A 16,732-nucleotide genomic window follows, 5' to 3' on the forward strand; every position below is an offset into this window, starting at 1 on the left:
TTTGAGCGCGGAAAATTGGATTTTCAACAACCCAACTTTTGCTGCTGAGCGCAAATGTCAGATTTTATGGTAAGCCGTAAATTTCAAATGACATAAATTTTACACAATATTTAATTTTAGTTTGTCCCCCATAGTGTCTTCTTCTTTTGTTTGGATACCCATCTTCATCTATCTAAACGTAAACAGCAGAGCCAGAGCAAGTAATAATCAACCTCCCTGCCCTGCATGCTGTCTGCTGTTGTTGTGTTGTGTATTTTGTTGTGGGTGAGATCTTCCCCCATGGTGTGGTGAGATCCAGTCCAGCGCCATGTGGGGGTGATGTGGTGGTTGGGCTGGGTTAGGTGGGGAGGGATCTGGGCGATGGTGGGGTCATAATCGACCATTGGAAATGGGAGGGTCGAGCACGGATTGAGGATTACAAATAAATACAAGGAGAACTTTCCGTATCGTGCCACTTTTCACTCAATTTTGTGAAACATCACATCACTCACTCAGACTCAGCTGCTCAGTGATTATCTCAATCTTATTCTCACTCCCTTTGTTACGCTTTCCTGATGTTACATTTGTTTGATGACTGAAGACTGGAATAAAATTGTAGTAAACCTGTGTTAATGTTGCACAAACTAGCAAAGCAACGTAGAGTAGAGTAAGTGGTGCTATGCAGTAATATATTACAGGTCACCTTTGTTGCCTCCATGCCCTCTTCGTGTCCTTGTAATGCTCCAGTAGAAATTGTCACTTTCCCCATAGTCTACAGGTTCTAGCTAGGTTGCCCTAATACAAAGGAGAAAATGCCTTGGTGCCTTTGCCCTTGCCCTTTGAAAAACAAAGCATACTTGTACAAGCCTGGATATGCATCAAGTTATTAAACTCTCGCCCACAACAAAAATGTTTCCTGATCCTTCATCCTTGTTTTTGTTTCTACTGTACTCATAGTGATACGGTTCCAAGATGAAGCAACAGCAGCTTTCTGTGCGACGCAAGTCAGATCGTCAACAATCCTCTCAATATAGTTTCCTACTCTCTGGATTTAGCGATCATGAAAAGACTACACTTGCCCGACAGATCATCCGACTTGGTGGAAAGTACCTTGATTGCAAGGTAAGTCTCAGCAGGCCTGGAAAAGACCAATCCATTATTATTTCAATACATTTATTTTAATGTTGCCATAAAGTTACATTTGTTTACATCATTAAAGTTAACATACATGGTAATGAATAATAATGGCAAATCACAGATGTAGTAAAGACAATAACAATTTACACCGAAGTTGAGTAAATAATGACAAACAGGACAACATCTAGGCATAGGGTGAAGCAAGGCTTTTGTTCCCGCCCCATTGCGTATTGACCAATCGTAACGAAGGTCTGACACTAAGGTCCGACATGCGCGCGTATGCTTGGCGCGCGCGGCAGAGTTGTGCAGAAAGGCATCGGAGAGCCCCACGTGTTCTTGCTCACACGTGCGTTGTTGGCGGAGCCTATTGGATCGGTCTTTTACATGTACAGTGTACATGTACATGGAGACCATAAAAAAGGCCATGGCCTTTTTTGCCCAAGGACCAATTTCATAGAGCTGTTTATTATTAAAAGATCTATATGTTAGTTTTGCATCGATCGGGATAACTGTTTACTACCCTTACACCAATGTGTATTCAGAACTGTATACTCAGTACTTTCCTGTGTTCTCCAGATGGGATTCAAAGCCACAAATTTTGCATTGCTATCTAAGAGCAGGGCCCAATTTCATGGTTCTGCTTAAAATAAATGTGTTTTTAACTTTGTCTTAAATAAATTCACTGTTTGAGCTTGTTTTATGGTGTCCGGAAGACTATTTCATAATTCTGCTGCTGCTGCTGCAAAAGCTCCTGCCCCATAAAATTTAGTAAAAGTTGAGGGACAAACTAAGAGAGACCTGGAGCGGAGATTACGAACTGGATGATACAGACCAAGTCTGTTTTATTTCAAATGTAAATCTATATCCAAGGCACATTATTTTCATATAATTTGTGATATTTCTTGGCAGGAATTTTCACCAGAGTGCACCCATGTTGTCTGCATCCGACCAATGAGAAGTGAGAAGTTCCTATGTGGATGTGCATCAGGTAAGATCACAGCTTTCTTTTTTACTTACATTTTAATAAGTTCATAGTTGTTAGGCCTATAAATCAGATTTTACAATAATGTATCAATTGCTCTTTACATTAGTGCACTGATTATTGACCCAGTAACATTCCTGTAACATTTCTCAGCTTCTTAGCTTCCTGGGAAGTATACAGCCCTGGGCTGCCATGGCACTCCAAAGGATTTTTTCAAACAAAACATCAACCTCTAACCTCGCAGGCGACTATGTTTACCCCGAGGTGAAGAGAAGTGCTTTTATAATGAAATGTCTTGCTCAAGGACACAAGTGTCTTTACCAGGGTTTGAGAGAAGATAACTTTATTCCTACAAATAGCAAGAATGACTTGGCGATTTGAGTTGAACTTTTTTGTTGGTCTCTATTCAGGGAGATGGGTCGTTTCTCCTGATTACATCCATGACAGTACAGCGGCAGGTCGCTGGTTAGAAGAAGCCAGCTACGTGTGGGACAATGAGACTTCTGAGGATAGTAACATTAGCATCACTAGTGCATCTATGGTGAATGCCCCGAAGCGATGGCGAGAACACCTAGAAATGAAGAATCAGCGAGCTTTTGAAGGATGGAATGTCGCTATACTTGTGACTAACACCAAGAACAGACCTGCTGTTTACAGAAGGTACATTTTTCTACACCTTCTTTCATCATTACTCATTATTCTTGGGCTCTAAGTCATTTGAACATTTGTTTGTATTATTACACAGTGAAAAGTTGTTATTCAATTGAAAAACACCAGCCAGCCAGACTTGTTAAGTCACAGGTTTACTGGTTCGACACTAAAATCACTATAGGCCTGTGGTCCAGTGTAAAATTCGTACCCTGACAATTTATATAGAAGGCTTAGGTCTGAGATGGTATTTGAAACACAGGCCCTTTTTCGATACGACGGCTTCGGTTTTGGATTTGGCTCAGGCCTGCTTGGCTTTGCGGTTGTTTTGGCAATTTGCACATGCTTTGCGTATACGCGCTCAGGGCTTCAGAAAAGAGAAAGGGCCTCAGTTCAAATCCAAAGACGAAACCGTGGTTTCGGAAAAGGGCCATAGTCGCTTTAAAAAAAAGAGGAAAAAAAACCCACAAGGACAACCTGATTTCCCCAAAACAAGATGGTACATGATCAGCAAGTTTGTCTCTTCACCGTCTGTAGGTTAATAGAGTGTGGTGGAGGGAATGTTATGTCCTTACGGTCCTCCTCCAAGAACCTTGAAAGTCTCACCAAGACACTTAATTACATCTTCATGGACAAGTGCTACCTAGAGAAAGTGCGCCCTCTGCTGGCTGAGGGGGTGCCATGTTTGGCCCCTGACTTCATCGCAGAGTATTTGTTTCAGGTATGTATTGCAAAATGCATTTTCTAAATATTCAACCGTCAGTATTTTCCTGCAAGGGGTTGTGGAGCTGCAATTTTGAAGTGTGATACCTTTTTCTTTGACATTAACACCATGCAATGGTAAGGTAATGTGATGCAATATGCAGCCAACCGATAAGTGCACTGGGTTCCTTTAATGGTAAAGTATCACAAGTGTCACAACTTGGACTTAAACCCACACTCTGCTGAACAGAAAAAAGAAGAAGCTTGAGTCTGGTAATCTTATCCGCTTGGACACAACAGTAACACGCCATGAGAAAAGTGTGCTCCATGTATTAATCTCTCATAGGAAGAAGTGAAAATACAAATGTTGGCTCTTGTCATGGCAAACTTTTCTCCTAGAATGGATCAATCAATACTCAGAGATTAAAATGTTATAACTTTGTCAATTTTTCTTCTAGGAAAGCCCTGATTTAGAGAAGTATGACATCAGGACTTTTGAACCCAACCAAAATAAGAGAGGCTCACTGGTTAACAGCCTTTCCAGCACAGCAGGGAGTTGTGCAAGCTCACCACTCAAAGGTAAGTTTTGTAATTCTGGTCTTGGCTTCATTATGTGGTGGCATAACGGATAAGAGCATTTGATTTGCAGACTGTAGGTTTGAGTCCTGGTCGTGATATTTGAGCAAGGCATTTAACCATTATTGCTGTGTCCTTCGAACTAGACATAAAGCCGTAGGTTCTTGTGTTGTGAAAGAACCCAGTGCACTTATTGTAAAGAGAAGAATTTCACCCCTGTGTAAGGAATGTTCATCTGAACTACGTATCTTTTGACTTTTCACAGGGTGTTCCGTAAGCCTTGGTCCTTCTACACCGCGTATAACAACACCCCTTAAAACTTCTACCAACGCCGTGAAGCCAAAGCGGTACCGTCAAAGCCAACTTCCAGCATCACTATTCACTCAATCCAGTCAGAGTAGTCCAAGTCAGAGCCAGACTTCTGACTCTCAGAGCCAGTCACCACAAGCATCTTCAAAGCATCGGTCACCACTCACCAAATCACCACAAACACCTTCCCTCACCCAGACGACCCTGAAACGGACACCTTTGACCCGTTCAAAGACACCAGGTGGTCCCGGGACATTTGTTAAACAGACCACAAAGAGCAACGATCCTGGTGTTAGTGTTAAGAGTGAGACGGTCGTGAATAGAAAACTTTTTTCGTCACATCAGGTTCAGAAGACGGTGGAAGAGGTTCAGAAAAAGGTGAATGAAAAAGCAGTCAAATTATCTTTGATTTAGTCCTGCTTTTAAGTGCGGTGTACTGGAATGTGGTTGAAATCCATGCTCACTTTACCAGGTTGGCCCCAACTGGATGTCGTAATAATAATAACTATAATAATAGTAGCTAATTCTTATATAGCACATTTCATAACTGAAAGAAATATCAATGCGCTTTACAAAAAAACAAAAGGCAAAGAGCAACACTTAAAAAACAAACTAGTATAATAGGCAAACAAAAGGATAAACTGAACAATGGGCAATAGAAAACAAATGGGATTTGAGCTGAGTTTTGAAAGCGGATGTAGCTGGGAAGAGAGTTCCAAAGTTGGGGGGCAGCACTAGAGAAAGTCCTTGAACCGAAAGATTAGTACGGATGGTATGGTGAGGAGATGTCACACTTAACACAATATTTATGTTTTCTTCTTGCAGTACTCGCCAGCGTATTACTCCCGTGTTCCTTACTGGATTCAAGTCAAACCTCCTAAGTATCAGGTAAAATATAAAGATTGTTGTCAATTCAATCGTTGTGTTTATTGTTTTATATGCCCTATTGTTGTAACATACTCCTTGTACATACGGAAAACAAGTTTCATGTTTTTTTATTTATCAAAACAGTCATTACTTTGAATCTTGAATCCAAATATTTATCCCTCTCAAAAATCAGTGGCTTAAAGGCAGTGGACACTATTGGTAATCACTCAAAATAATTATTAGCATAAAAAATGTCTTGGTGACAAGTAATGGGGAGAGGTTGATAGTATAAAACATTGTGAGAAACAGCTCCCTCTGAAGTGAGGTAGTTTTTTGAGAAAGAAGTAATTTTCCACGAATTTGATTTCGAGACCCTCAAGTTTAGAACTTGAGGTCTCGAAATCAACCATCTAAATGCACACAACTTCGTGTGACAGTGGTGTGTTTTTTTTCCATTATTATCTCGCACGTTCGATGACCGATTCAGCTCAAAGTTTCACAGGTTTGTTATTTTATACATATGTTGAGATACACCAACTGTGAAGGCTAGTCTTTGACAGTTACCAATAGTGTCCACTGTCTTTAATGTTTTGACCCAAACAGAGTCTTTCTCAAAGGCTAAATGAAAGTGTAGTGTTGTCAGTCGTTTTTAAGAAAGACTCTGCTAGGGTCAAAACATCAAGCCACTAGCTTTTTTTTTATCCATTTATACCATAGGTCTTTAAGCAGTGTGCAACAGCTAATGCTTATTTCAAAGTATTTATCCTCTGCTAACTTTGGTGTGATCTTTACAGGACCATGAAGAAATGACGATGCCTTTCCCGACCATGGTCTGCAATCTCATTGATGCGTATTTGGAGGAAGGCCTATGGCTGAGAGCAGTGGAGAGCATCCACTCCTACTTGTCTGTCAAGAAATACCCTCCATCATCGTTACTACACGTCATCATGAGCAAGGTTTTAGAGGTAAGATGGAGACCCTCAAAAGACTTTCCAATTAAACTATGAAGGACATTTTATGTTATTGTATACAATTCAAATTTGGTTGAAACTGGTTGGAACGGGTCATGCAGGTTGAAACAGGTTTGATCTGGTTTCTGTATATTGTTTCACCTATTTTTGCAATTTTTGGTTTTATCCTACCATTGTCGATCATACATTTAAATCCCTGCGTAATGTTCTGCAATATTTTGATATTAAGCTTAACATGTTAATAAGATCAAATGTTGTCCTTTGTGTTTCCATCCTCTTGCTTGTGGTCAAGCCAGTCCCTTCCCTTCACCCCCCCTTTTTGTCCCCCTATTCATTGTTTACCCCCTGCTTTTTTCTGTATGCTTTCTAACCCCATTCATGTATTTCCACTTCACTGCTTATGTTTCACTTAGTTACCTGTAACTGTTCGTGTTTGTTGTGTTGTCATTTAGCCTTCGAGAAAGACTCTGCTAGGGTCGAAACGTCAGGCCATTAACTATTTTTTGCAAGATCAAATTCAGTGACACTTATGGCGCTTCAGCATTCAGTATGTTTCCTGCAAGGATATGCGGAGCTACAATTTTGAAGTAATAGACTTGTTCCTTTACGTATCATCTAGTAATGGTTTACAAGGTGCTGTGGCACAATATGCAGCCAATCAAACCAGTATTCCTTGTGCTTGTGTGATAAATAACAGTATGTTTTTGTTTTCATTGACTTTTCTTAGTGGAAAGATGTTGCGTTCACATCCCAAGCCATCAATCTATTGAAATCGGTTCTCTGCGTTCACCGACCGTCAACACCAGAGATGTCTCAGGTCTACCTTGATTCGTTTGTGCCGTCCGATAATGATATGTTTGGTCTGGAGAGTGATGATCCCATCAATACACCATGGGATTTTGTTGGTAGTGTCATCAGGTACCAGACATCAGAATGTTTTTCTTTCTTTCTTTATTTTTATTTTCTTTTAAAACATTTCTAATGACATTCAGGGCTCAAATTTCAAGAACCTCCACTTTACTATAGGTCTTGTAACTTGTAACTTACACTGGACCAGAAATGTGAAATGTAGCTAACAAGACTCAGAGTATTTTGTACTTTTTGTTTATTTGCCTAAACTTTGAGGAGGCAGTTTGAAACTAAAAAGTGAACATTTTTGTATGTGCTGGAAAACATTAGTATGCAGTATTTGTTTAGTTATAGGGTTAGAACTTGTTGTAATTTTTTATTTTTTTATTGCAAGTTTACCCCAACTAGCCTAATGTAAGAAAAGTTTCAGGCATAAGCCTTTCTCTCATGCATCTTAAAGCTTACAATTTCATGCAATAAGGGTGTTTTTATTTCTCTTCCATATTCTTGCAACTTTGATGATCAATTGAGCCCTAAGTTTTTCCCAGGTTTGTGTTTTTATGCAGCAATAAAGCTACCGGTCTTTGACAATTACCAAAAGTATACCCTGCCAGTAATAATGGAAAAGCTGCCTTGCATGTAGAACACACCATCAAGCCTTAAATAGGGTCACAAGGACACCAACATATACTTGACGCTACTCGGGCCGAACTTGGCTCGAGACGTTGTGACCACGTGTTTGTCCAATGTTAGAAATTCATCTGTGCCATCCAGGCCGATCCTGGGCAGCTTGAACAGCTTGATCGTGTTGTAGGCCGATGGCGTTGAGGTCATCTATAAGCTGTGATATGTAGGTGCAGCGGAGGCTTCCACCCTGTCGAAAGGGTTCAGATGGCTGGTTTTGTGGATTTACGAAAGTAGCGAGAGGCACCTCAGGTCTCCGATGAGCATGGCCGATCAAACGACATCAACATGAGGGGAATATATAAGGTTCCCTCAATACTCCTCAAATACTTTCACCTTACAGGAAGTCCTTACAGCTGCCTCTAGGAGATTCTGAAGAGGATATACAGGAGCAAGAGCAAGCTCAGAATTCCGTCTTAAGGAACAATCATCAGATGTTACTGAGCTATATAGTGGCTCTAGTAGAGCAGGACTTCCAGGTCTGGGTGCATCGGTGAGTGTTTTGGCTTGTATTAGGGCCGATATTATAAGCAATCACATCAGTGTTGTGGATTCCCCCCTTTCCAAAGTTTCATATGATTTATTCTGGTTGTGAAGCCAAGGACTCTCATAAAGTGAACTTAACCTTAATTGTGATCCTCCACAAAATGAGTCAAAGATGGTGACACTGTCCCTTTCCCAATGTCCACAGTTCTGTCTGGGAACATGCTGGTGTGGCAGGAGATTTTGTCCCCAGGAGATTCTGTGCGCCTCCCCCCCCCCCACCTTTCTGGCAAACTGTGTACATGTACCTCCTTCTGATAACGTCCTCTTTGAATCGTCCTCCCTCAGCGCATGTTAATCTCCCGGGGGACAGACTTTCCTATGACACAGGCTGTATTTCTTGTTTGAACACTCCTTATTGAATGCTTCAATACTAAATCATGCTTTCAATGGGAGCATCATTCATTCTTGTTTGGAACTGGGAGGAGACCAAAATTAATTTGTTGAAACCTTTGTCCAATTTTCTTTCTTTCTCTTTGTTTGAACCTGCCTAATGTACAGCCAAGGCAATGCAACCACCAAGGAGCAGAAGTCATGTCACTGTATGCTGTCCAGTATTCTATGGCCAGATGGTAATGTCAAAGCATCGGGTCCATTTGCCACTCAGCTGATCAGCTTCATGCTTCAGGCTGTGGCGGCCATTGGCAGTGCATCACACATGGTGAGAAACTCAATCCTACACAATCCTATAATTTGCTTTTTATCCTTACACTGTCAGCACTGTGTACTCAGTACTTTCCAAAGTACTTTCCCACAGGAAAATCACTCGGGTGAGATTTGAACCCACAACTTTTGTATTGCTGGAGCAATGTCTTACCACTAAACCACTGAACTAGCCCGATGGATAGATGCAGTTTGAATCCTTAGCAGCGGTTACCGCAATGATGTAATACCACACTGTTTTTCTTTTTTCCTACTGTTGTATGAACAAATTTGTAAATTTCCCTGACTATGGAGAAATTTTATTAAGTTCCTGATTGTTGTACGGATCCTTCAAAAATATTAAAAAGTATGACAGTTGAACCAATACATCGGAATAGGTCTCATCATACTTCAGAAGTTTAAGGCATTCCGTATTAATGCCTCCACGTATTAGTTTTATTGTATCTATTGTTTTGTTTTCTTATTAAGTGATTACCCTTTATGGAAATAAATGTTTGTTGAATTGAATTTAAATTGAATTGAAGTAGCTCCAAATACCTTACAGGAAAAAAGAAAAATACTGAGCACTTTGACATGCCCCTAGGGGTGTTAAAGTGTTGTATGAGAACCCTGTATTATTATTATTATTAAGGTGTCATTATTCTTTCGTGTAGTACCCTTGTCTGAGGATGATCATAAGTTTAGTGGAAATGGCGGCAGAGACCTGCAGAGTTATCACAGGAGACAGTAGCATTTTGGGACATGCTGAGACGGGAGTACATCTGGACTTTGCTGCCGAGATCGCTTCGATGCTATCACAAGGTTAGTTTGGTCGGTGGGACTCGAGCCAGTCAGACTCGGCAAGCACTGCGAATGGCAAACAGTAGTTCCTGGTTAACCTAAAGGTTTTTACAGAGTTTTTTAAGGTCATCTTGGGTTCGACCGAGGAAAGATACCACTACGCCAACTCAACCATCTTAACTGCTAAGGATCTTAGCTGCTGTTGTGAGGCAATGTTTTTTCAAAAGCAAAATCACATTTGATTTTTTTCCCATAAATATTTGTACTATTATTTATAAATTTTCCTATATTGTTTTATAGAGGGCCTGATGGAGAATATGGAATCTCTCAACGTTCTTCTGTCCCTCTTGCGTCCTGATTGGTTGAAACTGAAGGTGGTAGAGAGTTTACTGTGCGCTTATGATGACAGCCTCGTGAGAGAGGAGTTCAGAGATCTGGTAGCTCAGCCTCTATCGCTCAAAAAAGTGGTGCGTCTAGTTTTTGTTAGTTTCCAACATCTGTCAGAAGTTACACAGCAAAGTCAATATTTCACTTATTAAAAATTCTCCTACTGTCCATTTTGTGCATGACGCTCTAGCAGCCAGGCTCCTAGTGGATGATAACCATGCCTACAAAGCAGGACAGTTCTTTTCAGAATGAGAAGTCTCCCGAACCCCTGAACATCTACTCCGCGGTAGTAGAATAAAGCAAGACAGTTCTCTAAGAACAAACCTTACTTGGCAAGTTGATACACACATGGTGTTACTGCAAACCAAATATACATTCATGCCTACATCCTTATGGACTTGCTAACCTTGTTTCAGCTTCAGGTGACAAGATATCCCAGGTGACATTTGATCTGGGTTGGCAGCCCTAATCAGTTTAAAGGGTAGCCCTTAGACTGACAAAGGAACAAGGAAAAGACTTGCTAATGTGGTATTTGTTTAAACCTGTGTCCATCCCAGCTCTTTGTTTTCAAAGTACATGAGAAAAGTTCCTCCTCCCTCTTCCCACCTTCGATTTTAGTTTTTGTGTTTCCAATCCCCTGTGGTTAAACTAGTCTCCTTGCCTGTTCCCACTATGTATCTACCCCTTGTCTTTTAGTGTTCATCCCTTGCCTATTCTGTGTATTTTCTCTCTCTTTTTATGTCTTTCCACTGCTTCTGCTACACCAGTATACCTGTTTAAGTGTGATATGTTGTCATTAAATTAGTATTCGTGGAAGACTCTGCTAGGAAGGAAAGAGGTCATTAACTATTTTTTCAGAAAGAAAATTAGTGATTTGTTTTTGTTCATGGTGATTTTTCCCCACAGGTGAACTATTACTTTTATCTGCTACCTCTGATGACGACAGCTTCCCTGCATCCTAAGACACCTGAAAAGCCAAGCCAAGCAGTTATAACTAAGTCCAGGAAAAGACCGCATCAAGATACTGTCCAAGCTGGACCCCTCAAGACTCTGGCGTAAGTATCAACTGCTGCAATTGTTATTATGTATGGACTTTGAGTCTGTTAATTGCAACAAACTACAACAACTCTTACCAATCAAGGTATTCATAAGATAAGAAAAAAACTTCCCACACTTGGGAAATTAAAACTGGTCTTGATTTGAACAGTACAAAGTGAAAGAAAGATAGAAGCAGTCAAAGTAAGACACAAGTTTGATACGTCGTGTTGTATTTGCCAGGGTTATGGTTGTAGTAGACTTCATCATGACCTCAGTTTGGTGACATGTTTTATTGAAAAGAAAAACTTGTGTAACTTTTAGGCAGATTATGATTTTGAAATTTTGACAACATGTCTTGTTTAACAATACCTTTTGCTTCCTGTTTGTGTTGTCAGTGTAAAAAACAACATCAGAAACTTACAAACACTCCAAGACCGTCCCAACATCAAAGCTCCAAAGACGAAAATCAACAAAGTCAACCGCAGAAATATGAGAGGTATGTTTTCACCCTATTTTCATCCCTTCACATGTTTAAACAATAGTCTGCAGATACGGGTTAAGTTTTAAAATTTACAGGCCATTTTTCGAAAGCTTGATTTAAAAAAATTATCTGAGTTTCACCACAAAAACTTTGAATTACTTGCGCCATTGAACTTATTGGATGAGCAGATAATTTCTTCGGGCGGTCAACTGCCTTTATGATCTGTGCATGATCCACTTCATTTCTTTCACTGTTTGGAAAAGAAATTACATGGAGATACCAGGTGTTATTTGTCCGATAAAAAGGATGTTTAAGTGGAGCTTTCCCATAGTGTATCAACAAATTGTAACTTTTGTGTTTTATGTTGTATTGACAGGGGAGACACCTTTACATTTAGCCTGTATAAAAAACAATGTAGCGAAGGTACGAGAGTTGCTATCGAATCCTGCCATCGAGATTAACCAAGTGGACTTTGCCGGCTGGACTGCACTTCACGAAGCTTCAAATCACGGCCATGTAGACTGCGTCAAGGAGTTATTGAAATATAAACCAAAGGCCACGATTGCATCTTATTTCAGTCCAGGTACAATATTAATAACATGTCATTGAAATTTTGTAATAAAATTTCAATCTATTAAATGGTTGCGGCACCCGCTGCTAAAATATAGAATTCAAATATCTACCAGGCTGTCTGAATAGTCTAGTTGGTAAAACGCTTGCTCTAGATTGGCAAAGGTGGTAGGTGCAACTGTGATTTTGCTCGCAGAACTCAGGAAAGTAACGAGTATGCAGTGCTTTACACATCATTGTTTAATTTAGGGGGAAACCTAGTAAGAATGTTCTTTTGTGGGTCGAATTTCATAAAGATTTACAAACTTAAAGGGAGGGTATATCGTTGATAATTGCTCCGAAAATAAATTACCATAAAAACCTACTTGGTTTTCACAGGTTTGTTATTTTATGCATATGTTGAGATACACCAAGTGAGAAGACTTGTCTTTTACAATTACCAATAGTGTCCACTGCCTTTAAAAGCATTTCCATCTGATAAAGATTTCTGCATTCTTCCTGCGAGGACTTAACCACTCCAGACATTCGTCGGTACCTCAATTACTCTTTGAAATTTTCACAAGTTTTACTGTATATACTTTTTTTAGGATTAAAACAATTAAATGGATTTAAATTATTTTGAACTAGGTAAAGACAAGAAATCTGCGAATGGATTGAATCTTCTGGCAGCCCCTGCTGAATGTGGAACTACTCCGTTGCATGACACCGTCAACAACCACCATGTAGAAGTAGCAAGACTGCTTGTCAAAGCTGGGGGTAATACAATCTTTTTAACATGCTTTTAAAATTGAAGTCTTACTGATGCAGGCATGGGTTTCTCCCAGGGAGACAATTAACTTTTGAGTGTTGTGCATGGCTGCAAAGAGCATACAACAAGCTTCATATTCACATTACTTACACACTTGTGTCATGTTTATGCTCCTGAAGTCTTGACCTAATTATGTCATAATCTGAATATGGCTCGTAAGGGAGAAACAGCCAATTTGGTAAAAACCATACATTGTAAAGGAAACAAAGTACACAAATGAAACAAAAGGGTCAGAAAGTTCTGTTTTTGTTAATTTGTATTGAAAATAAAGACTTTTAAGAAGCAAGAAACCTATATCACAAAAGTTAATTTCACCTTTTTTGTTAACCCTCCCAACACTCTACTTGAAAGTTGGCTGTGGGACAATCAACGCATTTTCATAAACACTGTCACATATTTGGTTTCTAAATCAACTTGTTTATCATTCACAGGTAAAGCTGTTTTGATGGCACGTAACAAGGCAGGTTTCACTCCTCTAGACTTGACCGCTGATAATGCCATGAGGCGTGCTCTGGTGTTGAGCACTGATACAAAATCTGAACCATCGATGCCTGGTAAAGATCACAATAAAGAAAATGTAATGGGTAAGGGTAATGTATATCGTATTGCACACATTGGAGGTTAGGCCAAAAAAGAGAAAAGTGGATATTTTGTGATTATCTCTTTGGCGCGCCAAGATGCAACAAAAGTAACCGATATTAAACCTTGATATTGGTGTTGAATCAGGGCCTCCGGATTAGCGTACCTGTGCTCCACCAACTGAGCTTTCTAACCTTTTTTTGGCAGTCTCCCTATTTTGGTAATATTCTTGTTCGGGGTGCAAGTCAGAAGCTATTCATGCCTTTAGGATACAACCTTGGAAGCAGCCGGGGTATCACCTTAAAGGGATGCGACTTATATTTCAAATATGAAGTTATAAACCAAACAGGAATCTTTCTTTGATCAACCCCGAAATCATTTATCCAAGTCACTTTCTCATGTGGTTTATTAAAACATTCTAAGCGAACCCATTTCTTATATTTTCCGCCAGAATCTGACTCCCAGGAAGTTCCCCAGAGTTCAACTCCTTCGCCTCCTTCTAGACAGTTGCGGGACATCGGCATCCCATCCGAAGAAGAGTACACCTGTGTGCTGGGTTCTTCAAGCGGCCCCAAGGTGTACATACCAGCCGAGAGGTGTGAACAGCTATGCCTCCTGGTCTGCCATCTCCTGCGGTCTTGCCTGAGAGTTCATAAGCTGGTACCCATCAAAGCTGATCTAGACAGTCAGCATGGATCGATTATCGGTTTTGACTTGAACCTCAATGAGACGTCAGATGCGGGTAGTTGCAAAGCGTACTCACAGACATCAGTACACTATGAGATGATGACGTCCGTGTCCAACGAGGGCGCTTTTCAGCAGAGCTCTTTGAGGTTTAGTGGGTCTCGCCTTCTTGATGACTTGACCGAGATGTGCCGACTGGATAGTCATATTGATGGTTTTGTTCATCACATCGGTCGAATCGGTCCGTGGGTTGGATCGCAACGCAGTAAAATATGTAATAAGGTTGTTTGTGAACTGAAAGCAGTCGTACTCACTTGTTTGTAAATAATTCATTCAAAGACGGACCATGGCTCAATTAAGTATTCAGCATATTGCTCAGGAAATGTATTAGTTAAAATGATCGATAGTGGGACACAAGTCGCCACAATGAAATCAGCACTGTACCATGGTGTGCTGTCCCTATTGAAATTGACTGTTGGTAGTATTAACTGGGACCAGGGCACCATTTCAACATCATGTAAAGCTTGCTTGGCAGAAAAAAAAAACACTGCAGTTGATGATAATTAGAAACAATTCCCTTCATTCAAAGGAGTGTGGTTTATTCCCAAAAAATTCAATCTACCTTTCTCAGATTGTGTATTCCAATAAGGATTATTCTTCCATAATCCATCAAATTTTTCATCTAAAAAAACGGAACAACCTTTTGAAATGAAGTTTTGACAACTTAGTTTTATTGTACATATCTACATTTATATACGTTTAAAACAGTCAAACAGTTCCAAAAACCAAAGGTATACTTTGCCTCAAACCTTGTGTATAAACATTTTGTAAGTAGACTTTCTGGTACAGTCATTGCCATATGTTATGGTTGACTAACTTGGATGATTTCTGTGTATAATGTGTAAATATTTATTTTGTACCCAAAAACTGCTGTAAAGAACTTACCTTAAAGGCAGTGGACACTATTGGTATTTATTCAAAATAATTATTGTCATAAAAACTTTCTTGATAACGAGTTATGGGGAGAGGTTGGTAGTATAAATATTTGTGTGAGAAACAGCTCCCTCTGAAGTGACGTAGTTTTTGAGAAAGAAGTGATTTTTCACGACTTTGATTTCGAGACCTCAGATTTAGAATTTGATTATAGTGTACATCATTGAAGTGAAGGTACATGATAACAATTACAAAATAGCAAACCAAATTACACTAACAATTTAAAGACACTGGACACTATCGGTAATTGTCAAAGACCAGTCTTTTCATTTGGTGTATCTCAACATATGCATAAAATAACAAACCTGTGAAAAGTTTAGCTCAATTGGTCGTCGAAGTTGGGAGATAATAATGGAAGAAAAAACACCCTTGTCACACAAAGTTGTGTGCTTTCGGATGCTTGATTTCAAGACCTCAAAATCTAATTCTGAGGTCTCGAAACCAATTTTGTTCAAAATGACTTCTTTCTCGAAAACTATGTTACTTCAGAGGGAGCCATTTCTCACAATGTTTTATACTATAGCAAATGCTTTTGTTCCTGTACCTACGGAGAGACACTACAACACAGCATCACACCAAAGACTAACAACACTGACTAACATATTGGCCAAAACATCATCTAGAAATATGCTATAATTGTTATTCGAACATACTTCAAAATAATCGTTTAATAAATTGCCAAAGCATTTAATAATGACACTTTCCCCTGTTATGGTTGACCATGGAGGTAAAACTTTCTATTTTCTACTTCTACCTCCATGGGTTGAAAACATGTGTTTTTGTATAATGTATAAATATATATTTTATATCCAAATGTTTTTGGGTAATGAACTTGAACCATTTATAGCCTATGGAAATGCAGGAGGTTCGCAAACAGTCTTAAAAAAATATATGATATGTCAATGATGACACGGCACCTATTGGTTGACAAAGTTTTTATACCAAAATATTTTGCTAAAAAAATGAAATACAACCCTTGGAAAAGCATGAAGAATTTAATCAGAATATTGGTAAACAGACTTCAAAAATAGACATTTGGTGATCGACTCGCTTCACTTCGAAGTTCTACGGTTGTGGAAAAAGATTTGACTTTTTATCCCCAACAGTTTTAATCTGAAAGCAATGTTTCTCAGATTGTGTATTTCAGTTGTCAGGTTGTAGATTAATATTCCTGCGTGAACAACCAATGTTTGACAGTTCATCAAAAATGCAATTTGTACAACAAATTATTCCAAGTAAATGTGAAATTAGTATTTCAACGTTCTGTGCTTGAATTATACATTCCAGTTAGGTCCTTTTTTATGAATACATTTTCTAGGTAAAAATTTGTATTAAAAAAGGAAAACTTTTATTTATTAAGTCTTTTTGTTTGTTTTCTTTGTTGAGTTGGTGCTGCGCTTATGTAGGCTACACAAGATAAGTTGTGGGTAGGCCTATATATTATAATTAAGTTAACTATGGTATCCATATCACCACTATTGCTGCCCCTCCCCGAAACAGGG

General features: G+C 39.4%; 1 protein-coding gene across 2 annotated transcripts; it reads left to right on the forward strand.

The window, feature by feature from the left end:
- Positions 1–7: 7 nt before the first annotated feature.
- Positions 8–16,516, forward strand: LOC139938967 (SMC5-SMC6 complex localization factor protein 1-like). 2 transcript variants are annotated; one of them, XM_071934652.1, is made up of 20 exons: positions 8–69; positions 937–1,101; positions 2,026–2,104; positions 2,509–2,758; positions 3,284–3,467; positions 3,907–4,027; positions 4,290–4,711; positions 5,159–5,221; positions 5,995–6,165; positions 6,899–7,089; positions 8,048–8,197; positions 8,749–8,908; positions 9,564–9,711; positions 9,991–10,157; positions 10,984–11,132; positions 11,511–11,611; positions 11,973–12,179; positions 12,794–12,922; positions 13,406–13,558; positions 14,005–16,516. In XM_071934652.1, exons 2-20 carry the CDS (start codon positions 952–954, stop codon positions 14,559–14,561), a joined length of 3,552 nt encoding a protein of 1,183 aa, XP_071790753.1. In that variant the 5' UTR covers positions 8–69; positions 937–951; the 3' UTR covers positions 14,562–16,516. The 2 variants fall into 2 exon arrangements, with proteins under 2 accessions (XP_071790753.1, XP_071790754.1); XM_071934653.1 differs by having other exon boundaries at positions 13,406–13,528.
- Positions 16,517–16,732: the final 216 nt, after the last annotated feature.

Source organism: Asterias amurensis, chromosome 6 (genome assembly GCF_032118995.1).
Source record: "Asterias amurensis chromosome 6, ASM3211899v1".
In the NCBI taxonomy this organism is placed as follows: domain Eukaryota; kingdom Metazoa; phylum Echinodermata; class Asteroidea; order Forcipulatida; family Asteriidae; genus Asterias; species Asterias amurensis.

What these genes read in the sequence shown, in the direction of transcription:
- LOC139938967 (XM_071934652.1), top strand. Translation starts at nt 952, where the DNA reads ATGAAGCAACAGCAGCTTTCTGTGCGACGCAAGTCAGATCGTCAACAA. An exon ending in TGGAAGAGGTTCAGAAAAAG is followed by an intron (nt 4,712 to 5,158) that starts GTGAATGAAAAA and finishes TTCTTCTTGCAG; the next exon opens with TACTCGCCAGCGTATTACTC. An exon ending in ACTGCTTGTCAAAGCTGGGG is followed by an intron (nt 12,923 to 13,405) that starts GTAATACAATCT and finishes TATCATTCACAG; the next exon opens with GTAAAGCTGTTTTGATGGCA.